The sequence below is a fragment of the Zootermopsis nevadensis genome, unplaced genomic scaffold (assembly GCF_977971745.1).
Source record: "Zootermopsis nevadensis isolate Lab colony 2312 unplaced genomic scaffold, Znev_1.0 Znev_ptg000061l, whole genome shotgun sequence".
NCBI classification, from domain to species: Eukaryota; Metazoa; Arthropoda; class Insecta; order Blattodea; family Termopsidae; genus Zootermopsis; species Zootermopsis nevadensis.
In genome coordinates, this window is record NW_028259192.1 from 40,130 (window position 1) to 65,814 (window position 25,685).

At 41.3% G+C, this 25,685-nt stretch overlaps 1 protein-coding gene and 1 pseudogene across 2 annotated transcripts; one reads left to right on the forward strand and one right to left on the reverse strand.

Annotated features, from left to right (window-relative positions):
* Nucleotides 1-505: 505 nt before the first annotated feature.
* Nucleotides 506-15,046, reverse strand: LOC147871135 (peroxisomal multifunctional enzyme type 2-like; annotated as a pseudogene). Its single transcript, XR_015532503.1, has 17 exons — nt 14,986-15,046; nt 14,724-14,807; nt 14,064-14,201; nt 13,687-13,836; nt 13,069-13,213; nt 12,503-12,630; nt 12,145-12,261; nt 11,551-11,750; nt 11,102-11,162; nt 10,868-11,028; nt 9,427-9,545; nt 9,076-9,248; nt 8,491-8,667; nt 7,581-7,742; nt 5,001-5,142; nt 3,962-4,647; nt 506-2,625 (listed from the first exon to the last, which is right to left on the reverse strand). The product of XR_015532503.1 is annotated as a peroxisomal multifunctional enzyme type 2-like (transcript).
* Nucleotides 15,047-15,066: 20 nt separating this feature from the next.
* On the forward strand, nt 15,067-19,722 carry LOC147871136 (uncharacterized). The gene is made up of 2 exons (XM_087340366.1): nt 15,067-17,159; nt 19,027-19,722. The coding sequence occupies exon 2, from the start codon at nt 19,095-19,097 to the stop codon at nt 19,521-19,523; it is 429 nt and encodes a 142-aa protein (XP_087196492.1). The 5' UTR covers nt 15,067-17,159; nt 19,027-19,094; the 3' UTR covers nt 19,524-19,722.
* Nucleotides 19,723-25,685: the final 5,963 nt, after the last annotated feature.

Here is a 25,685-nt window from a genome sequence, read left to right on the forward strand (position 1 = left end):
GTTTACAGAACAGAATTGTTCCATCAGAACTAAAATATTCCTCACCGAAATCTTTAATGAAAGCTCTTAACTTTGCACTTTCAGAACACCACTTTTGGCATCTGAACTAAATGAAGGATTCACTGTAAATGCCCGAGAAATGTAGTTTCAAGTAAGAATTTCATACCCAAAATATGAATTTTATCCTCAAAATATAACCAAAATGATCCTAACCATGAATCACCAGTATTGTTCCCAACAAACTGTGGTCAACCAGTGTCCTTGAAGATCTAAACATGATTTTGTGATTGTAAATAAAATTTTCATGAAGCAGAGTCCTTGAGAAGCTAATAGTAGATCATACAGTAAAGACTGCACCAAACCCTTAATTTAGTATGACTCCTTCTTGTTCCTGTACGAACAAATATCTTTGAACAGAATGAGCAGTTGATTGATCCACTGGTTGCTTAGCCGCCTGACTGTGATTAAGAGATCAAGTGGCTAAAAGGGTGAATGAACTGACTAATTGATTCGTAGGCTATTTAATAATTATATTTCAACCGTACAAATTACTTAATACTAAATGGGATTAGGATTATTGTGAATGGAGGATCCAAGACATGAAATTGTAATCTGAACAAAATTAAACAAACAGCGATGCAAATACATAGTAATTAAATGGCTAATTTGAAGGGAAAAAAACATGCACAAACAATATTGATTATATAACTATCCACTGCTAATACTGAAGTGCCACTACATTCCTTGGGCAACACCAACCACCCACTGGTTTCTTGATTTGAACACTTTCCCAAAAAAACAGCACAATTCATGAAGCTCCTCATTATGTAATTTTCTCTCGCTGCCTGTATGTTTCTCTTAGTTACATGTATTCTGCTCATCACAGACATCAGTGCAAGACACCAAGTTTAACACCCACACAAAACAGCAGGTGAAATAAGTAGCCATTATTATCTGTAATTAAGAACTTTTCCAAAAGCAGGAACTTTGAACAATGAAGCATGAACTGGCCTTCAACCTAATAGAGGAAATAAATGTCTTAAATATACTGTCTCTTAGTATAACGATATTGCACAGTTCAGTATCACCTCACAATTGAATAAATATAGTCATTTCTTGCACTCTGATGTTGGAAACATACATGGCACCTATCACACCGTGCAAAGACGTCCATTCGACACAGCCCACACTGACAGGTTAATATTTCCCACTTATAGGACCACAGTTCCCTTGTTCTGTAGTGTCCTCTGTATCAATGAAACATTATGTCCATGTGACCATGCACTCTTTCTCCTACACAGTAACAATTCTAAGGCCATGTGATATCCCCAATTTCATCATGATCATGTAGTGACTGCTTACCATAATATACTACCAACATAATAAACAGCAGGAAGCAGCAATTACCTGGCATCTCACAGAATTAGTGGGGGAGCCTACACAGACAAGACATGCAACATAAATCACATGCGTTGCGCATATGCGCATGCCAATCCAAATGTTCTTGGATCAGCACACAAGAACAAAACACAATTCTAACACACATGAAGAATCACAGCAAGGTGAAAAATCACTAACACACTCTCTGACCGGTATTCTACACTACTGTGAATGAAACAGTGATCCACAGAGCAATAAAATTAATTTAGTGTCCTACAAAACAACTCATTACAAAGATGGTTGCCTGCGACGTTGCACAGACTGATTTTTACATTAAATGGTGCAACAACCTGCAAGACAGCCACCTCCATATTCACTATCATAAGAACCTCAAAACTCAATTCAGTAATGGCAGATGACAAAGTTAAAATGAACAGAAGATCAAGAGAACTGAAATGGTAGATATTCACACCAAATTTCACAAAAACCAGTCAACTGCTGTGTAACTGAATCAGGCTAGATGGACATACACATGCAGCGTACTTAATTAATAAGACTGCTTTATAAGTCATTCAAAAACCACTGGATCAACTGGCATATTCTGATACACTATGATCAGATTCAACTGGAAGATCTGAGGAAACTGACAAAAAAAACCCTCTTCAGTCAGGACAGCAAATCCCCTGCTGAGACTTGTGCATAGGACGCAATTCATTTGAGAAACAGGAGTGCTAACACCACACTGCTATAATTTACTGGTAGAATCACTCCTTCCCAAACGAGGATTTGCACAGAATAGTTTTGTCCATGTACTACACAACAATTCAGATCATTTCTTCCTTACGCATAGGATATATTTATTTATGGGGGATTTACACTAGTGACAGACTTCCTTCCTGTTGCTATAAAACAAGTTTGTGTCCCAAATTCCCCAAACCCTATTTCCTTCATGTATTCTAAAACACAGGTAACCCACAAATTTAGCATTCTGTACTTGCTATAGTACATTCTTTTCCAACTGAAACACATTTGCTCATCTTACATTCAGTTCACATATGAATAAAATTGGAAGAACCCTGAGAGAAGGCACAGACAGACCACAGAAATCACGTCCACAACATTCACAATAACACTCACCTGCGAGCTTCTTCGTACTTAATCTGCTGTCGCAAGAACACCGCATTCTTCAGCAGTTCCTGTATGTTACCAAGGTTATCCTCTGCCCCCTCCATAGACTTCACTGCCCTGGAGAACAATACAACTGCTGAAAAAACTACACAAAGTTCTGGGAAGGTCTTGTGATTCTCACTTTTCTTCCAAATCATATATATATAGATAGATAGACACACGCACACACACCATATTTGGCGACTTTGTGTCAGGACTCAGGATCTTATTCCTTTGCCAGGCAGAAATGTCAAATGAATGAAGGTCTAAAATCACTAAGTTAATTGATTAAATAATAAGCTTTCCTTGTAACATAAAGAAATTACACTTCACATAATTCAAAATGTCAACTAGAAATGAGCAAGATGCTGCTACAAGCCTGTGGAAAAGTATTCACTTGGGAACAAGGTTCCTCTTGAATACTAGTGAACTAACAGAATTTCCTTTAAACCTTACCCAACGGCATACTCCACATCGTAGCAACGTCCCTGCAACTCATGATGCAGTCTGGTAACTTCTACCCTCTTCTCCACCATCAGGGGGCAGTGCTTTGCAATGTTATGTATATAAGTTCAACATAAACAACTCAATCCATGTTTGACACGTTTTCAAACCTTTTTTAACTTTCATTTCCAATTCCGGGTCTGATGACAGAGACATCGACACGATTCTCAACACAGTTACGTTATATTACCGATAACAAAGCACATCCATATGTGCCTAATAATTATTCCAAATAATCGCATACGAAGTACAGCCGATTAACAAACTACAGTTCTGAGTTACAAAGCATGTTACAAACTATGGAACTTCTAAACTTCCGTGTTTAACAGTGAAGCCAAAACAGTTTCATTTTAACATTGGCAACGGCTGGAACGGTATATTTTATCGTCATTAACTTTTAAATTGGTGACAATGAAGGGAACCGGAACTAATTTTTAAGTGCGGTCATTGCCAGTAGGAGTCGAATTACATGCTTTGTTGCTTGTGAGTTGGCAACGAGTTGGAAGTTTTGATAAAGAAGTGCCATTCCGTTGGGAAAGATTCGAAGTACTCGTGCGTACAACACGTTGGGGAGTGTATAAATTAATATTTCGTTAAAAGTCTTGAAAGAATGAAATTTCTAAGTATTTTTGTTCTCGCAGCCCTAGCTGCTTATGTAGATGGTAATGAGGAAGAAGAAACGGGTGCCAGATTGCTAATTTCGAAACAGATACTGAATAGATATCTGGTTGAAGACATGGACATAGTAGCTGGGATATTTAGATGTCATATTGTTTCAGAAAAATTATCGTCCGGTTGTTTTTGCAGAATAGAAATTTTTACATATCATAGGCCGTTTATGTTACAAGCCAAAGAATATGGAGCATCTCATGATAATATTGTATTTAGTACCCATATAATACCAACATACCTCATAAACTTGTTTGATTATAACACACAACATTCTTTGCAGTACACACTATATAATGTTGGCACAAGTACTGCTCTTGGTGTTAAGCTGAGTGACAGTAGCTTTCACAAAGAGGCCTTCACTTTGGTGGGTGGTCAGATCAACATCAAGATTGACAGGATCCCTGCAGGGACAAATGTATCTCATGTAGTAGTTGTCAGACCAAGGAAATATGGATACTTCAACTTCACAGCTGCAGAAGTCAACTACAGACCAACAGAGGATGCCTCTGAAGTGAGTTATCACTTGCATGGACCGTGGTCAAAATTTATAGAAATGTTTGTAATTTCCATTGTGCTGGTCCTAAATTATATATTTAGAATGTACAGGAAGCCATTGTAAAATAATGAGCATAAAACACAAATTCTTCAGATTGATAAAATGATTTTCATTTTGAAACATTTAAATATTACTTGGAAAATCCATCTATGGACACCATACTTGTTTCTGTCTGCTTCTCTGATATTCAAAGCTCATAATTAAAATGAACTGAGGACTGAATATAGCTAACATCAAAGCTAAAATTGAATATTAATCTCCAAACTTCTTACAAGTCTTCCAAGTGGTGTTCCTCAGGTTTCACCATCAAATTTCTGCATACATTTCATTTTTCCAGAACTTCTTGACAAATACATATGCCACAAAGCCTGTAATCATGTAAAATTCCTAAGTTTATCTCTTGTTTTGTTTTTTGGGTTTCTGTTAACATCGTCACACACTGCTCCTGTAGGACGCAACAGAAATGCATAACAAGTCTTTCCGTTTCAGCTGCAAGTGGCCGTGACAAGCGAACCCGGCGAGGGTCTCATCATTGCCTTCCGTGACTATGATAAGAAAACCCTGTCTCTCAAATGAGATACAAACCCAAGATCTGCCAGATATGAAGTAGGAGAGTTAACCGCACAGACAAAACGTTTAACAGATGAAAGTTTTAAGTTAGTCTGTATAAAATTTACTCTCTAACAGTGCTGTAAATCCATGACAACTGTGTGATACATACTCCAGGTGGCAACAGTATTGCCATCTTTGGTGATGATGTACTGCAACACACCACCGATCTTCTTGGCACGCTCTGGGTTTGCCGCAACCCGCTTTATCAGCAAGTCAAACACACCATCCGAATCCAGCGCCGATGTGGATGCCTGCACCAACAATGCAACCTCACATTACAGTTTACAAAGCCACCAACATCATACACCATTTCTGCATGTCTCTAGGAACCTGTTAACTCTCTGGTGATAGAAAACGAAGGTCGAACATTGCCAATACCAAACAGTATCACTAGCTGCAGGACCAAGCCACTTTGGCACAGTTCAAACACATCTGTATTTGTCTAAGATCCAGCTTAATATTATCCTCCCCTTAAATTCTCAGTCTTACTTATGTCCAATTTTTTTAACAGGATTCCCACCAAACTATGCATACATTATGTGTTTTCATCTTATGAACAACACATTTAGTCCTTTAGTTCACTATCCTAAGAATCCACTTATTTGATCCTTCAAGATCCCAAATAATATTTGGTTGTTTTCAAACACAATTTAGGTTCTTCACACAAAGAAAGAAACCATATTTTACAACCATACAAAAGTGGAAAAATATGGATATGATGTAATTTGATCTTTAGCATTACTGAGAGTAGTTTCGATGGTTACACACTCTGTAATCAATAATGAGTACTTCCTGAACGTGTTAAATATTTATGAATACTATATTTTTAGCTTAAAAACAAATGCAAAACCATGTTCATATTTTCATTCTATGTCAGGACATGAGATATGCCTCTGAACTACAAATTCCAGTTTTCACTTCCCTCACCTTGGTGGACCTCATCACAGCAGGCATAGTGACTGACTGATGCAACCAGCATACATCAGAGCTACTCACTTGTGTTTCTTCCATGACCTTGAACACAGCTACTGTACTGTACTGTACTGTACTGTACATGTTATCAAGACAACCTTACATGTAGGCTAAAGTGCAAAGTCTTTCCTGCCTCCTTGACAGTGACTCAGCTAGTCAAAAAACTTACTGCTTTTACAAAACAAAGGTTCATTATTCTGTTACACAAAACACACACAAATGGCCATATCATGACTCGGCTCCACCCCCAGCATCATGCCAAAATTTTTTTCCAAGTCTAAGCCAATTTCTGACCTAATGACATTTTACATAAATAAGTGTAGTGAAACAATGTATTCATGTGACAACTTCTCTTTGTCTCCCACAGTTCACTATTCACAAAGCACTAAGTGAACTGTACAAATCGTGAAGTTTCTTCCTCACTTTGCCCACTGAAGATGCAAATATCCTGAGAAATTGATTTGCAGATATTTACCATAAGCTGGAAATGTAACTAGGAAAGAGAAAACAAAGAAATTCCATAGAGCTTTTGAGTAACCTCTGAAGACCAACTAGGAAATTAAAGAAAATAATTAACCCCTTCAGCCACAGTGAAGGTGCATAATATTCTATCAATCCATTGTTACCTCAAAGAAAACACAACACGTCTCCACGACAACACTAAACTAGTTAATGCTGCTTAGAGAAATAAATTACTGTTTATTCTGAGATCAATATAAAACCCACATTATATATTCTGTGGGCAAAATGCAGAGATAATGACTGTTACAGCAGGTGGTACATACAGTTACAACTCAGCTTTAAAGGGTTAAAATGGATCTTACTGAAGATGTGATACTAGCAATGCTGTAATGTTTGGGATCTTAACAAAAAGGAAACATAACCTTGTCACTGAGAGTAAGAAATTGCTAGGCTGAACAATGCAGGTTATCACAAGATAACAGAATATCAGTTACACTTTATATCGATTATAAACACAACTTGCAATCTGTAGGCACAAACACCACACAGCTCAGGCCTGCCTCATGGACTTATCTTGAACCACTTGAACACAATCCACAACCTAACACCCAGTATTTTAAAGAACCATTTTAATATTACACTCCCATCTATGAGTTGGTCTCTGAAGCCATCTCTTCCCTCAGGTTTTCCACACAAAATTCTGTACTCATTTCATGTCTTGCTCATGCATGCTGTATGCCCTGCCCATCAGAGCTTTCTTATCATTTTACTAAAAATCCAGAATTAAATCTTATATTTGGCTCATTAAACCCACACTAAATTAAACATTCTCCAACACACAATTACAGAATTTACATCAAAATGTACATTTATATTAAGTAAGCTTTACATGCAAACAACACAGCTCAAATGCTTCGTCTTGTTTAGTAGCAGTGTACTGCATAATCAAATTGCATTTTTCTGTGAGGAACCTTTTTATTTCCACTGCGTAGACATGAAATTTAACACAAAAATTTCATTGGAAAAGCTGAAAGGAAAACAGTACTTGGGAGATCTACACACACACAGACATTACTAAAATGCACCTTAGAGAAATATGATGTGAAGAAATAGATAGACTCAACCAGCTCATGACAGAGCATAAGGGCAGAATTATGTGAACGTGGTGAAAGGCCAGCAGCAACGAAATTTCTCACCAGCAGAACAACCATCATCAAAGATGATCTTGGCCCATCAGTCAGCCACAAAAACGTACCTTGTGCTGCGGGACGGATGCCTCGGTGAGATCGACATATGCGCCAGATATCACCACGCTCCCCGTCTCTTTCACCTTGGTCTGAAAGTGGATACGGTTACCCTGTTGCCACATGTCAGTCTGTAGTGTCTGCCCAGGGATAACCGGCTTGCTGAACCGAGCCTGTAAACCAGTGACAGTCATCATTTTCTTCGTACCCTCGCCCTCTGATGGCCTGTGTAGTGCAACGATCTAAACCATATTAATGGGGATATCAGGTTGCATCTCAGTCCAGTTTCAGACTATCCTTCTCAGGCTAATCAGAGTTCTCCTCAGTCCCTCCAAAGAACTTCCAGCATAGTAACATGAAAATTAATATTACTGCCCCTTTCCAAATTCATACCCATTCATTATCCTCTCATTCTATCTGATGCTATATAACCTCTGAAAATTAAACACATTCATGAAATAACATCATATTTAACAATCTCTCTGATGGAAAAAAAGTACAAAGAACTTACAAAGCAACAAGATGATAAAATTAAAAAAAAGAGACTGAAATGGTAAAATGTTATGAACAGTCCTCCGGAATTACAACTTAGAAATCTACTATCAAGCCACACCATTGCACCATGCTTCACATGAATATTTTTTTTACTTACCATAGGCCTCCCTTAACGTATCCACTGTGAATGGGAGTCACGGTTATGAAGTATTCCAACACATATGCGAGAAAATAGGAAAGCATGTGGAAAGAATAAGAAAGTACAATGACTGACATCAACTGAACTGTACATCAGACACGGAAGAGGCAAGTGAAAAATGCTGTGAACACAAACAATCCATAGAACAACAGAAAGAGGGTGCTGGAATGTTATCATGAGAATGTGAAAATAGGAAAGCCCCAAAAAGAGATGTTTCTATTACACACCTTTATGGCTTTGAATTTGGTTGGATCATTATCCGCATACTGCTGTAGGACATGGCGGGCTGAGAAGCCCAGCGAACACAGACCGTGCAGGATGGGCCGATCAAATCCACCAAATGCAGCCACATTCGGGTCAATGTGAAGTGGGTTGCGGTCTCCAGACAGTCGGTAGAGTGCAGCCTGCAGGAAATAATGTTGAAGTGAAGAAACATTGACAATTAATTTGTAGGTGTGTTTATGATCTCTCTCCATACTAAATTCTACAGACTTAGCTGCAGTGTTTCATTAGTCATAATTTTCACACACAGCAATAAGTGCAGATTCAAAGCAGTCAGCATTTTCAGTCTACATCAAATAATCTTAAGGATGCACATTTTACAAAGCTCTATCACCACAAATATGTCAAGATCTTAATTAGATTGTGCTTCTTCTCCATATTTTACATGTTAGTACTACTGACAGAAGAAACTAAAAATACATACACAGAATAAGAAAAGTTACATTCACCCCCCCCCCCCCCCCCCCCGCCCCTCAAAGAAAAATAACCAAAGAGCCTCACACGTAACACATGCTTCCCTCTATTCTGACCTGATCAAGAGACGTGTGTTGCTCAACAGACAAATCAGGAATCCGCTTTGGTGGTTCTGCTGTTGGCACATCATAGGGTGAAGTACGCTTGTCTGTAACACCCTTCATTCCAACAGCAAATGTTGTCAGCAGGGACTGTGCCACCTTCTCACCACTTTCATCAAATGTCTCCACTGCAATAATGACAACAGACAGCAACTGAATTTGTATCACCTTGAAGACTAGACTTTTAAACCACTTATATTCCCCCTAGCCTAGACAGATCAAAGAAAAAGAGACACGTTACAACTGCACGAACCAAGTTGACAGAAGTTACAAATGGAATGATCATACTGCACAATTTTATCTCACCTTCCACCAGCACAACAGTCCCGGATCCCTTGTCCAACATATCCACCACCTTGCAGTGCACCTCAAGAGTCCCTTCAACTGTTGATGGGACGCAGAACCTCCAAGTACTGCTCACCATGCAACATCTGGCAACATAGCAGCAACACGATCCTCCTCAGTCAACTCCAATTATGTACTCAATCGTTTCTCATTCCTTTGTGCCTCATCAGCAACCCTAAGGTTCATAATCCAATCAGTCTCTACGTCGAAACCACTGAACTATCTTTAAGTTAGCAGAACTTCTCAAATCCATTTAGTGGAAAGAAAGAAAGAAATACTTTATGATATATCTGCAAAAACAACTGAATACTGTCATTTGTTTACATGACCGAGTGGCATGCCAGTGGGAAGCATCTACACTCTGTGCAGCTCACTGAATCAGTGTGAATTCTATCCTCACTCTCTCTATGGTGCAGGATATTCTTTGAAAAACTGACTGTATACTTGGCTTCTCAAAAATTAGAACACTTTCTTTATAGAAGCCAAAGGTTCATCACTGAGTTCACAAAAGCCTGCCATAAGACTAACCTGAGCCAGCTGCATCCAGTTTGCTCCATAGATTCCTATCTCCCAAAGGTCCATCTTAACGCCATCCCACCTACGCCAATGTCTCACCCACAATCTCCTCCCTTCAGGCCTTCTAACCAATATCTTGTAAACACCCCACCCCTTAACAATGCGTTCCGCATGTCCCGCCCGTCTTATCCTCCTCGATTTAATCGCCCTAGCAGTATCAAGTGAGGGGTACAGTCCGTGAAGCTCATAATGCAATTTTCTTCCTGCCTCTTAGGTCGAAATATCCTAAACACTCTGTTCTCAAAGACCCTCAATCTATGTTCCTCCCTCAAAGTGGGAGACCAAGTTTAACACCCATACAGCACAACTTTTGTATCTTTAGTTTTCTTGATGTGAGATGAGAGGACAAAACATTTTGGACTGAATGATAGCAAGCATTCCCCGAGTCCACACCACACTGCTCAATTACAACTTCACTAGCATAGAATACGACCTGAATGATCCTCCGTTGCACTGAACAGAAAAACAACTCACTGCAGTATTATTTTTGCAGAAGCTGGATCTGCTTTCATTCCATGAGGACCAGCAGACTTTTAATTTCTTCCTCACTGCATGTACAGTGAACTAAACAAGTCAAGTGCGATGGAGACTGGCTATTATATTCGTAATAGACAAAGCACAGGCAGTAAAATGTGCCTTGCGTTAAGATATATGGACATGTTCAGCTGCGAAGGCAAGAAATGCACATACAGAGATGAAAACACAGCAAGAAGATTGTGAGGTGGCTCAGGGTTGCATCCGAAGGCAGGCTTCGAAATGCCCGATGCTGAACCTTGCGGTTATCCTCAAAAGAGTCTGCTTATCAAGACATAACCTCACTTACCCTGGCAGGATTGAAATCCCTGCCACTGAACACCTCAGCAGTAACACTAGACTCCATCACGGCAGACACGCCTTGCAACACGAGGAACGTCGGCAACGCAGAGAAGTCTGCGTGGCCTTCATACAGGAATCTCAGGTCACTTGGGTTGGTCACAGTGCTACCAACTGCAATAAAACAAACACATTACTTGTCTGTCACACTGTCACAAACACACGCACATAATGGCACATTACTCACCTCCCAGTGCATACAGGATCAGGTCATGAGGAGTGTATTGGAACTTTGTCACAACACTCTTCTGGAAAGGAAATCAGGACCTTAAACCATGTTCACAGAATAAGTGTCACCAAGAAGACAAAAGAAGTTCAAGTCTGCACAAAGATTAGCCACCATCAATACTTGGATGGCAGCACCAGCCATTGCCAAAACTAATGTACACCTCATTTAACAAAATACTGGACCTCCAGTGGCGTAAGCCACAACTGAAGTAACGTAAACCACGTACTACAATTATGGCGACGGGCTAAAATCCTGTGCACAATAAACAAAATTAATTCTGCTCATTCATACGTCTTATACTACACTCCCTCTATACACCTCCACTGGATGGTGCTTAGACACAGGGGTAACTTGAAGAATTACTATCTGAAAGCATATGCAAAAAACTACATCGAGTCATAACTCACGCCATCAGAAGAAAGCCCAGAGTTCGACTTCATCTGCTCCAGAACGGTCATCAGGGTACCAGATGCCTCCTGGATGGACTCCAATTTAACGGCAGCAGACATATCTGTCACCTTGCCCCAGTTCTCACGTACAGCCTCTGGCGTCACCAGCTCATTCATCTGTGCACGCAGCAGGCCGCCCGGTGAACGCACCAGATAACCTGAAGGTTGTCAGACAAGAACGCATCCTGATGGAAAGTTCTGCCGACACTCAGCACGGGAGGTAAACGGTTCTCTGCTTGTCTATCATTACTGCGCTTCATGGCTATTCCAAGCTGTCTCACTGAAATCAGGACCCTTGAAACATGAATCCGGTCATTCTACCGCTGTTGACACATCTACGGAAGTCCACATGCAGATTCTGCGACTTATCTACGATTGTGATTTGCAGTGAAAAAATCATTTCTGCATTTCACTGAAAGAGCAACAACAGACCCAACCTTCATGACCCTAATGAAATGCAGTCCTGTTTTGGACGGCATCACATGACTCAGAACCAGTGGTGTCGTTACAGGCATCGAGCATATTCCGAACAGGGGTGCCACTGACCCTTACATTTTCCTGCCCAGCCAGCAGCAGACTCGATGATGGAGCCAGTCTCCTCACAGGATTCGTGACACAGCCACGCGACGACTGGCGCAATCAGCTCTGGGCGCAGCTGCGCAAAGAAATCTGTGCAACAAACAAGTGACTTATCAGTATCACATTAGTGTTTATAATCATGAGACAATATTAAAAACTGCTGATAACAGATCTCCAAAACATGAACTATTTATTACAACTGATAATATGACAAAAGGGTGAATATACTTCCAAAATGCACTGTTTGCATCATTTTGATGTTCATTTATTGTAAACAGAAGTGACACACTGTCAGGCTTTAGTATCAGCAGCATTAAAAGTTCAGACCCACCAGGTGGCAGGATGTCTTCAGTAAGCCGGGATGCCGCAGTTGGCACAATCACATTGCAGTGGATGTTGTCCTTCCTGCCCTCTATCGCTAACGTATTGTTCAGACCAACCAGCCCCATCTTGGCAGCACTGCAACCATAAAAAAAACATACATGGACTCCTCCCAAGAAATGCATAAAGCGGCCATCACTCACACCAAATTTCTTATTTGAGAACAACTTTTCAGCCGCACAAATTACACAGTCCTGAAAGGAAGAGCGAACTGGAGAGGATGTAGAAGTGACCCTCGGTTATATAACACACTAACCCAGCATCTGTCTTGAGGAACTGTGGGGGAAAACAGTTTCTACCATTTCTGGCAACCAAAGACAAACTTTTATTTTTATAAATAACCAGAATGTTAAATCAATATTTCATAGGCGGGGGGAGGGGTGTATTGTAATTAATACTTTTAAATCCCAAAGATATTCAAAGCAGAACAGATTAATGTCCAAGATATCACGCACACATTATACAAATGATCAATCCTATGAAAGATAAATATACTGAAGTGTCACTAACACCGACCTGTAGTTTGCCTGCCCAAAGTTCCCATATAGACCAGAATTGGAGGATGTCACAATGACACGTCCATACTTTTGTTTACGGAAGTGAGGCCACGCGGCTCGAGTTGCCTTGAAAGCACCTGTTAGGTGTACGTCCTGAATTAAGCCTGCAACAGTAACAAATGATCATTAAACCTCAACAGCACTAGTAACTAGACAAAAAAGCATGCAAAACCATCCCTGAACTCAAGAAATCTACCATAGACCCTTTTCTTTTGGCCTCCTATACAATATCAATAACAGTCAAACCAGCTCAGCATAGCAGACAGTATTTGTCAAGGTTTTCCTCAGCCTCTCTAGGCAAATGCCATGGACAGTCTCTTGAAACTGGTCAGAACCACAATGAGAATAGACGCTTGTGAATTTTAACTCTTTCAGAATTAGTCTCTGCAGAAAAATGATATTCCAATTTCACTGAACTATCAGACTTTAAGGTAAAATGGCCCCTGGGACAGCTACATAATATCCAGTCACTGGCGCTCTTAGTTTTCTGACTGACTGACTGTAGCAGTCCAAATACACTGAAAGTACCCCACAATCTGATATTATGGCCAAGAATAAGATTTAATCTCAAACATACTCCAGTCTGCGTCACTAATCCTGGAGAATGACTTGTCCAGGATCCCAGCATTGTTCACTACCACATCTACTCGTCCAAACTCTTCCAGAGCCGTCTATATAATCTTCTCTCCATTCACCACACAATCATAGTTGGCTACAGCCTTGCCACCTACCAGAAACAAAACAATCTACGATACAAATGCAATCCCGCGGTGCTGTGACTTCACCGTAAAACAGAAGTTGGAAAGGAAAGGGAATCAGATGGAGGTGGTAGAGGGGGACACAAGGAAGCAGTTTGTAAGAAGGAAGGAGAAAGAGAAGAGGTGAGAGGACAAACAAGAAACTTACATGCGAATGCAGTAGCAGCCAACAAGCATCATAATGCACTAAACCCACCTTTGTGCCGGATCTCTTCTACAACACTGTCTGCTGCACTGCTACTCTTCCCATCGCCATGGCGACCACCACCAAGGTCATTCACCACAACTGATGCTCCACGCTCCGCAAACAGCAGGGCATATGCTTTACCCAGGCCTGAAACATAAAGTCATGGCTGGTCAGAATTATGAGGAACTGGCACACAAGAAATGATAAGTGGCTGAAACGACACACAGAACTGTTCATTGCAAGAAGTTGTAAGCAAATGCCATGATTAATACGATTATGAGACAATGGAAACAGACAAATGATAAAAGAGAAGGGTATTAACTCACCTCTGCAGTGCACACATCACATGGCATGTGGAGTCTCATCATACTTTAATATTATCATGACAACTTTTATCCATGGAAATGGACACACACAAACTGGTACAATTAAAACTGGAAACATACTGTTGTAGCAGCCCACACCCTTCAATTTCATATTTTTGTCTTAACAAATGAGGGAAAGAACTATATTTTTTTTGTACAATATAGTCATTAATGAAGCTGAAACCGCGAAGACAAGAACGATAACCTAAAATAATTTCGACAAGAATTAAATATTTCCGAAAGAAAGTCTTGCATACTAGAAAAGCGATCAGGCACAAACATTATTTTCGTGTACGATAATCACCTGCACCAGCTCCTGTAACTACAACCACTCGGCCATCGAATCGCAGATCTGTCATGCTTAATAGGGCCCTACAGAAGTCCGAACCTGAAACAAGACGAAGTTACGTGACCAAACACACGGATAAGGTAGTACAAGTGCAAGATTAACCAGTACTTCGTACCTTGTTTACTTTCGTGTGTATAACTGCGAAGTCATCGTCAAGAAATAATGTAACCGTTAAAATTATAATACAACGCACAAATTGCTAAATCTTACTACGTACGATAAATCCGCCGCTGTCTAGTCGTAGACTCCAAGACACAATCCACTACCACGAGATCATCACAGTTTGTGTGCTTGTTTTTTCAGACCTTCGCATCAGATACGGCCAGTCTGCTGTCTGACATAACTGCAAAACCTCTGTACAAGAAATATGTACTGTACTTCAAAACAGGTTACGAAAGTGATCGACGCAATTTCGCTAGTCATTCTTTCCCATATCGATATATTTAGATTAATGCAGTGCTACCAATAGTATCAGTAGATCTAGCGAAAATGTTCGAAAGCAACAAATGGCATTTTACCTGTCTGAATGTACAGTTCCCAAATTGAGATATTTCCTTGCCCTACTTTCACATTTTATACATTGTATCATAATATCCCATAGAAACTGTACTTACTGCTTTTATTTTTCTTAACTCATGTCACAGTTTTCCTGCCTATGTTATTAATACAGAAAAGAAACATGACTAACTTAAAAGCATGAAGTAACAAGGGGAATATGCTTACTGCCTTCATCACCAGAGAGATCGCCTAATAATGGTGTCAATTTATATTACACTACACTGCGCAATATCCCACAACGCTGTCATCTTCACACTCTTTTCCCATGAGCATCTGCTCTACACAAGGAAGTTAAATCAGCAATTAGGATGTGTCTTACTGAAGAACATTAGGAAAGAGCATGCAAATTGCAACAATGAAAATTAAATGTGATACTGAAAGCTGAATAAAGCTAAAGCAGTGTTAAATGTATTTTTTATAAATTACTATGATATTTTAATGTCCCCAGTCCAAGACTGTGGGATTTCATGTCAGTGACAACTTCAGATCAATTTATAAGATGTCACTAGTAAGATGGGATGTCTTAAAATTCAAGGTCGTGCAGACACATGTTCATGAATTTCTTATCTCATACCATCACACTGACAGTCCCGAGTTTCAGGCACACAAAGTTACAGCACAACAAAAGCATGCGAGTCACAGTAAGAATTGAGGTTCTCACAGTGGCGAGTACGAATATGACTCGTTTTCTGTGTTGTAATGCTACAACCCAGAAGGCAGCCATCTTCATGTGACTCACAATTTATTTATACTTTATTTAACGATGCTGTCACTAGCTGAGACTTTATAATGTCGAGTGAGAGGATGATAGTAAACAGAGAATTGGAAAACATGTGGACAGAAGTGATCATGGCCTAATTTAAGGAACTATCCAAGCATTTTCTGGAGGGACTGAGGAAAACCACAACAAGCCTTCGTCACGATAGCCAGTCTGCAGGCCAAGATCTGAACCCAGGACCTGCCAAACATGTAGCAGGAGTACTAACCATTCAACTATGATGTTTTGTGTGATTCACAAGATACAAACAATTTTATTACACATAATCAACTGGTTACCGTAGTAAACCGACGTTTCGGGAACAAACTCTGTCCCCATCTTCAGGGTTTGTTCCCGAAACGTCGGTTTTACGTGGGCAAGGAACTGAGACAATTGTCTGTATGTCGGATCTCGCGTGGTGGCAGATTTTGAGCAACTTCAATTCTATCTCCGATAATGACAATGACTTCGTGGATTCAAACTTGTTACCCTAAAATATGAAGCCAGCGAATGTGAACATTTGCCAAGTGAACTCTGAAAACCAGAGATGAGCTAAATGTGGAGCGGAGAATTTCCCGAAGCGATGCCTACCGACGCCAGTTCGCGTTCAGTTTCATCAAAATCCGTTCAGCGCTGTTGAGGGCAGCAACCCGAAAGTTCGCTACGCGGGGCATTCTCCTCCTGAGCCAGCTTTATCCACACAACCTACTTCCCTCGCCGGCCCGCGGTAAATTCGAGTAAAGATTCCTGTTAGTCCCCGGGTCTGGATTAATCGAGCAGGGCGAGTTATTAAGCGAACGACCAACATTCCGTAATTCTTTGGCAGGCCCAGCCCTCGCACAACGCCGAAGGCCAGATCACAAATAGCGGTCAAGGTCAGGGAACCGTCTCCATGGAAACAACCGACAGTCGGAGAGACCCAGAAAAACGACTGGCGGCATTTCTCAGGAGCTACAAGAAAGGAATTAGCACGTCTCTCGAGCAACTGACAGTTGCCTACACTTCCGCGAAGGATCATCACCGCATTCCCCAGAAGCTGAGGTCCGAACTCCATCCGAATTAAATTCAGACACTGTGTAAGTTCCACGTATTGAGATTAAGCAGATGTAATATGAGAGCGCCCTCACAGCTCGCAACGCCTCCTGTGATAACAGTTTCCTTATGATGTCATCGCCTGTAACGAGATCACGTGTGAGGTCGCACTCATAAAGAGAATGACATCACGCCACCTTCTTCGATATTATACATAATCTTCATGGTCCCAGGGCGCGTGAACTTGATCTTGTCTTGAGACTGAATAAAACTCTTCATATTATTATCTACAAACTGACAACCTTCAGCTATTTCAATCTGCCCGCCAATCCTACGAAATACTACCAACGTCTGAGGAAGCCGATTACCAACTTTACCTCAGGCACTTCCAAGCGTATTACAACTGCACGACGCACCTTCACATTCTCCCGCCCGCAGTTCACAATCTTCTGTTTCCCGTCTCCTCTCTAACAACGAATGTTTCCTACTGTTTTGTATGGGTGTAAAACCCGGTCTTTCACTTCAAGCGAAAACACAGACTCGGGGTGTCTGAGAAGAGAGCGCTGAGGGTAATATCTGGACCCGAGACGGATGAAGTGACAAGAGCGAGGAGAAAACTGCGTTATAAGGAGATAAGAATTTCGTTCAGAATTTAACTAGCCGACCGACCGAGGGCTGAAGATGGACTCTGCTCCATGCAGCTCGTTCTGGTCAGACTTTTACATCGCCAAGGATGCTGCAATCAATAGGCGTTCGGTGTAACCCAGTTATCGGCAACGTAGTCTGAAATCGGTTGTCAGCTTTACTGCGGGGCGTGGTGGCAACTTAACTTTCACAGAATACATTTTTATACGCCAAGGAACGGGGTCCTGCTCGATGCCTGACAGTCACGAAATTTGCAGGACTCATAAGTTCACTGTCGCTTTCATAAATGCCAGACTTAACCCTCTAAATCCCGAAGCTCGCCTAATTAGACAAAAGTGGTTAGTTGTTTGCGTTTTTATAATACAATATAACGTCTTCTAGATTTAAACACGTCATGCAATGAATGGATTATTACCAGGTTTTTGCGATCTACTTCCCTAGAAACTGCACCAGCGTCTGACATGAGATATTTTCTCAACTCTTCTCTTATCTCGCCTCCTGCTCGAGATAAGGAGTGCGTGTTTGGTGGCGTTGTTTCCACGTCATTACTGAAGTGATAGAAAGTTTTTCCAGATTTTTACTAGGAATCCATCGCGTAACAGGCGACTAATATCAAATCATCACATGTCTCCGGCAAAATGTTTATGTGTGTATAAAACACTCAAAATACTTGGCAAATCAACCCAAATGCATTTTCCGATACCCTTCCGGCACGACAAAGGCGATAATTGAATGTCTGTTCAGTTACGTCATTCTTTGCAACTTCATCAGATACGCGTCGAGACCCGATGCTTCGCCTGAAAGTTAGAAATGGTTCCCGGAAGGCACTCAGGACCCGGAAGATTAAAGTTATTTCCAATAATCACCTTCTTTGCCATACGCACCGACGTCGACCGCAACAAACTTGTAATTAGCGTCCACGATGGCTAAAAGAACGATAGAAAAGAAAGCTTTGTAGTTGAAAGAGATTGGCTCCAACGGCGTTCGGAAAATTCCATTTTATCCAAAATTCGTTTGAAATGCGTTGAAACTCTCGTTGCGTAGGTTCAGGCATGAGTTGAGGTACCAACTTGTTTCTTAGACACCTAAGAACCTCTTTCACGATTGGTGAAATATGACGCGCTGATATACGGTAAGCAAACGATAGTGAAGCGTAACTTTCGCCAGTCGCCATAAATCTGAAGGGAAAAAATTGTCAATCACTCAATAAGTGATATCGTACACAAAGAACACGCACACGAAAATGGGCGTATTTTCTCATTTCAGATGGAGACTGTAGAAAACGCTGGAAGTATATACGGGATTCATACAATCGATTTAAACGCAAAAGAAAAATGTCAACCGGATCAGCTGCACCACCGAAAAATTCTAAGTGGGATTTTTTCAAGAGACTCCAATTCTTAGAACCGGTTTCAACAGAAAGACCTACTGCATCTAATGTTGAGTCAGATTCAGCGGCAAACGCACAGTTTGAGACTCGGACTGAAAACAGCGAAGGTTGTCCAGATGAAGCATCGCAGTCCTCTGTACCACAGCCTCCACGACGAAAAAGACGCAACAACAATCATGATGATATTCTTGATAATCTCGTGCAACAGTTAAGTGCCAACACTGATACAGAAATTGAAGACGAAATTGCTTCATTTGGGAACCACGTAAAGGCTCCACGTTTGAAAATACAAGCTAACATTTTAAGTCACTATGAAGTGATTCAGATGGATATGCGAGGAGCAACATGGGATGTCCAACCCAAGTTCATCTGAGGTATTCTCCTTTAAGAACTGCCTCGACCCCCGAACCAACCAACATCACAGAATGAAGACAATTGTCATTACATTTGTGACATAATTAGTAATAATACAATATAAGAAACTTAACCGTAACGTGAGCGACAGTTTTTGTTGTTTGTATGTTTTTCCTATTAAACTCAGTGCGTAACCAAACTGCTTTTGATTCAATCTGAAATAACTCCTGAAACTTTCTTCTTCTAATGATAAATGATTCTTTATTAACAGACAGAAAGATCCTTCTTCGCGTCTGGTTTTGAATATTGAACTCGTAGGTTTTCTTTCTTTCTTTCTTTCGCAACAAATAACACAGCAACACATCTTCTTCTTCTTCTTCTTCGAGTAACCTTTTTAGAAGCAGTTTTATACTCATTTTTCACAGAATATGTGCAGGCGTCTCAACAAAACAAACACTTTGCCGCATGTCTCGGTCGTCACCTCAAAAGTGAGTGGCGGGAAGCTGCGATGAGTCCGTCTCCCGTCTCTGTCGCGTGCAGCCAAATTGTACCTTAAGAAGACCCATTAATATAACTACAGGTGGTACATATAGTTACCACTGTGCTTCAAAGAGTTAAATGCATCTAAAAATATTTGAGACACGACCTGCAGTTTAACATTCCGTGATAAGAGAACTTTTCCATCACAGTTATCGTGTCGACAGCCATAAAATGCAGACGTCCTCTTCAGGAAATTCTGCCACGAGCTCTCGTACCGGATCCTGCCTGAAGCAAGAAATCGCCGCGTGAACCAATTACTTAGGTCAAGGCCAGCGGGAATCAGGCAGAGCCGTGCGTGAGACGACGCAGCTGCGATAATGATAAAACCTCCTCGTGATTATCTTTTTACAATTCAACGGATTACACAGCGTCGAATGAGAGGAAGACAATGAATAATGAATTAGAAAGGATGTGGAAGGAAGCGGTCGTGGCCTAATTTACGGTACCATCCCGGAATTTGCCTGAAGGGGCTGAGATAGCCGGGCTCTGAGCCGAGATTTTAACCCGGGACCTGCCGAACACGAAGCAGGCCTTTAACAGAACCCCGAGGATCAACAGAATCCTCCGTCTGTCCTAGTGCCAAGCCACACGGATCCAGTCCACGTACTCGCAACTTATTTCCATAAAACCAACCTCAATGGTATCCCCCATCTCCTTCTTGATCTTGCAAGTTGTCACTTTGCCAGAAACATCCTTGCTGTAAGTGAGATTTCAGCTTCTCACAGCGGCAAGTAATCTAGTAGAAACTGGCCGACGTTTCAGAGGTGCTTATTACCTACCATCATCAGGGCGATGAGTGCCCAATGATGCAGGAAGTAAGCACCTCTGAAACGTCGGTCAGTTTCTACTGCATTATACGGCGCGACATCCCGGAGAATTTTCGTCTTAATATTGCAACTCTGACACCAGATTCAATCGACCTACGAGTCCAGTCCGTCGAAACCTTTCACTGCATCAGCACAGCTGAGTGCGATGATGAAACCATTAATTCATTTTATGCCAAGTACCCAATGTTTCAAGCTTTTCAACACAAAGCATTCGCCCAAAACGCAAAATGTAGGCGTTTGTGACACTGCATAAATGCCACTGACCAAGTTTCGCGTCGTAAATAATCCAAACACAAGAGAATTATTGAACATACATTAACTTGGAAACATCCAAGTTTCCCAATTAAAATCTGAGGGCCCACAAAATTGAGCCATCGTAGGTTTAGCTTCATGAAAATCTGTAGCCATTATTCAGTCTTTGTATAAATGTATTCAAATACATTAGGACTGTTCTCGTCACGTTATGAGCTCTAGATTTGACTGCGAAACAAACTATAGAACAGAATGCTTCTTGACAATGTAATAGTCGCTGGGCTATTCAAGAAATCTGACTTCTGGAAAAGTATTCTTGACTTCCGTGGTTTGCCCTATTAGATCACAGCGCATGGAGCATTATATTTGTTATTGACGCTGAGAACCAAGCAACGAACAGGCATCGACGCGCGGCTTGGGAACTGGGCGCTGTGGAATGGGGTTCGTACTCGGCAGGTTACTGGTTTGAATCCAAGCCTGTATGCTCTGCTGTTGTACTTAGTTACTGTGTTTTATGCGGAAACTCTGGATAATAAAGACAGGTGGATGGACTTTCGGACATGTAGATAGATAGAGATCTGCTCTGCCATAATCTTAAGCTCAGAGGGGGTTCGAAACATTTATTACATGAATAACCATCCCCTCATACATAAAAAGTAAAGATCGAAAGAGGTGTGTTATACATCTAACGCACAGTAAATTTTATTTCAACGACAATTAACATGAAACACCCTGTTTCAGCTCAACCTTCTTTTAAATGGGGGTGGAGTCGCATAGCGTGTGTCACCAAGCAAGCTACCACAGCTGCAGTTTTAGTAAGTTCACTGTGACAAGAAATTCAGGAACGCTAAAATTGTTGAAATAACACGCACGTTGCATTCTGCATTCATGGTCAGTTGCATCGTAACTCAGTAAAGTCCCAAAATTTAAAAAGTTTGCCTGCCGCATTTGAACGTTAAACAGTGAACGAAAGTTCTGACAGCGTACAGAAGTAAAACGCCTGTCGTCATAACCGGTTCTTTTTAAATTCTAAATTACGCATGTCTTTTGAAAATCAGCCTCGAGCACGTGATAAAATAACTCCACCCCACAAAGTATTCTTGTACCCAATCGGTAATAGTCGCCACAAACCTCTAATTAGATCACGTGGCTAATAAAATATGCTCGGTACGGAATGATTTTCTGGATATGGACACTTGTTCTCGAGTCTTAGCTCTGTCTTCTTCTTCTTCTTTTTATCTTTAAGTTTCATTTTCACTTCTCGGCCTCTTAAAGCCGGGTCCACACTGACGCTCACTGCCATAACATAACAGCGGAAGGCGAAAATGTGGACCCAGGTTTGTGCCCGAAATATTCAACACAGTAATGTCAATGAAATTGACCATGTTTCGCACCCATACAAAACAACAGGCAAAATTAGTATTTTGTATACTTTAATCTTCAGGTTCTTAGAAATCAGACGGGAAGACAAAATATTTTGAACTGAGAAGTAGCAAGCATTTCCATAATTTAATCTCCTCCTAACTTCCTCGTGAGCATCATTTTGAATCGTTATTGTTTTTCCCAAGTATTTGAACTTCGTCACACTTTCAAAGGATTTATGAGCCTCCTTAATGTCTGTCGCGTACATCGCGGTGTCCGCTACGACGTGGCTGGTCGCACACTGCGTCCCACCCCGGAGAGTGACGTAGCTGGTGGGATTTTTAGGGGTTTTGATGGGTTGTCTCAGGGATTCTTAATTAGCTTAGCGAATCGGTAGGCATGGACTCGAGTCTCAGTTGGTGTCACGGCCAATTCATAACCTGCGTGATCGTTGATCTAGAAATGTTGATCCCGCGTCTCGCAGTCCAATCCTTGATGCTTTATGATCCACGGCGCACGCTTGAGATGGCTCCCTCGCCCCTTCCGGGTCTCCCACTGAGGCTTTATTCTCATGGCCTTGTTTCCGTCGGTCTCTCGACTCGCAGTTGTTGACATCGCTCGGTTAATCCGTGTCTTCAGAGTCCTGTTCTGTCCTGGTTGTGACGCGAGGCTATGACGTCATTTACTAACCCACGTGGTACTACCACCTGATCGGGACAATGACCTCCCGCTCGCCTATGTAGTAGTCCATCTTTGTCAAGGTAGAACTGACCTTTGTCAAAGCTATTTCTACAGACGCTGACGAAAACTGTCGCTCTGCTGCTTTAGCCATGTTTTCCCGACTCAAGGGGTCGTTTTCCAGGGTCGCGATGTGTCGACTTAGGGCGTCTACATGCTGGATAGACTATCCTGGGCGGAAATCGAACTCCACTAATCTGAGAGACCATCTCATTAACCGGGAGTTGGTGTCTGAGAATTTCTTTAGATAAAGATCGATGGTCAGATCGGGCTACGAACTGACGACCACGCAGATGGCTTCGGAAGTGACGTGTGGCCCGCACTAGAGCTAAAAGTTCTAATTCACTAGAGCTCAATATCTGTTCGTGTTCGTTTAACTGTCCAGAAGCACAGGCCATGGGTCTTTCTTTCTAGCCTTTTCGCGTAGTTTTCAGGAGTAGAACTGAAAATGATCAAGTCATTTGTGTAGAAGATGACCTCCCTGCCTATTAAATCTCCCAACACTTTGTCCATCAGGGACTGAAACATCGCATAAACCAAAACATAAGCGATTATATTCGTAATGCCCGAAGGGTGCGCCAAATACAGTCTTTTCTGTCCTGAACCAACTGAATGTGGTTCAAACCCCCCCAACCATTACCCTAAGATCCATTCAAATAAAATTGTCCCATCCATGAATAAGTCTTCAAGTGGTCTCTTCCTTTGAGTTCTTTCAACCAACATTTTATATGAATTTCTTGTCATCTCCATTAATGTTACATCCTCCTGATAATATTTTATGAAGTATAAATCCTAGTATGCAGTTTCATCCAGCCTTCAACCTTTCCTTTACACTTAGGTCCAAATATTATCGTAAGCAACCTTCGGTGTTCATCTGCTGTGTATATTATTCTTCACAGTCTGCCTTTGTGAGGGAGTGGGAACTCTTTTTTTGGTGCAACAGATTACATAAACATAAAAGTAGAGATATTTTGAAGGGCCCATTTCTTTCGAGGATTATGGGTGGGGGTTAGCGAATGTTTACTTAATTCACTAATCAAAATGCAATTTGTTAGATGCCTGAACATTTCACTAGAAAACACAAGAAAATACATTTCAATGTCCCGCGCCGTAGCCGCGCGGTCTGAGGCATCGTGCTTCGGAGACGGAATGCGCGCTGGTTCGAGTCTCGGGGGAGGAGAGATTTTCTCATGAGCTTTCAACCAGTGCCAACCCAGCATCGTGAGGAAATTGGGGAGCTACAATCCGGTCAGGAAAGCTAGCAATGGCTGACCACACGTCACCCTAGATCTGGTTGGATGATCGTTCACCTCCGCTTAGGCGTGTGAACGTGAGGCCAGCAGTCAAGTTAGTCGGATTTGGCTCTCTGGAGCTGTTACGCCACGGATTTAATTTAATTTCATACATTTCAATAGAGTACACATAGATGCAGCGTATAATAATAAAATAATTTTTTATTCTGTATGATTTTCAGCCTATTTTCCTTTCTTAAAGAAACTTACAGGGTGTTCGATCATCACACTTTGTGTGTGTGTGGTAATGAGTTGAGCATTTTGTTTTTGTTTGGTTACAGAACTGTTGGAAAAGTGATGCCTGGAATTATTTCCAAGTGTTTTGCTGCACCAAAAGCAAGAATAGGGCAACTGCTGTTCAGATTACTCTCATAGGAAAAGAGGAATTTGAAGCTGTTCAGGAGGAACTTCTGAAAGGAATTGAACATAAAAATCCAAACATTGTTTCAGCTTGTCTCAGCAGTTACACAGGCTCTCAGTTTCTTTATTCTTGAAGGATGTTACACGTGATAGCATCTTTCAGCTCTCCCCCCCCCCCCCAATCCCTTTCAGTAAGTAATTCCACTTTACCATGTGTTCTTAATGGGACTGTCTGTTTGTAATAAACATGGGATAATTCTCTACTCTACAAAGGCCACTGCAATGATAAACAGTGACACATATTTTCTTGGACAGACTTAACTCTATCACATGACAAGCACATCTAATACATCATATTGCTCATGTACTTACACAATGCACGTCAAGTTGAGACATAAATCTGTAGCAGACAGGAGTGACCATCGTGATCACAGCCAATTTCCTGTTGCGATACCAAGTTCCCCACCCCCCCGACACAAATGCATAAACAAACAGCATTCTGATTAAACATGTACTTTGGTTCTGGGGGGCACACCACTCAGGCACCATTGCTAAACTAGCATTACTTCACGTTCCAAGGCAAACATATTTAAATTCCTCAAGTAACTGTACAACGCACCAAACCCGCAAATAATACACACTACAGAGTACATAAATGTCAAGTCTTACATACATAAATGTCACTTATCAATGGCAATCCTAGGACAACTGCTATTGCGCATCTCCCGTTAAAGACTGTTTGGAAACTCCCTCTCGGTGATGATCACTAAATATTCCCATTACCTCCCACTTTGACATCTCTTGTGGTTT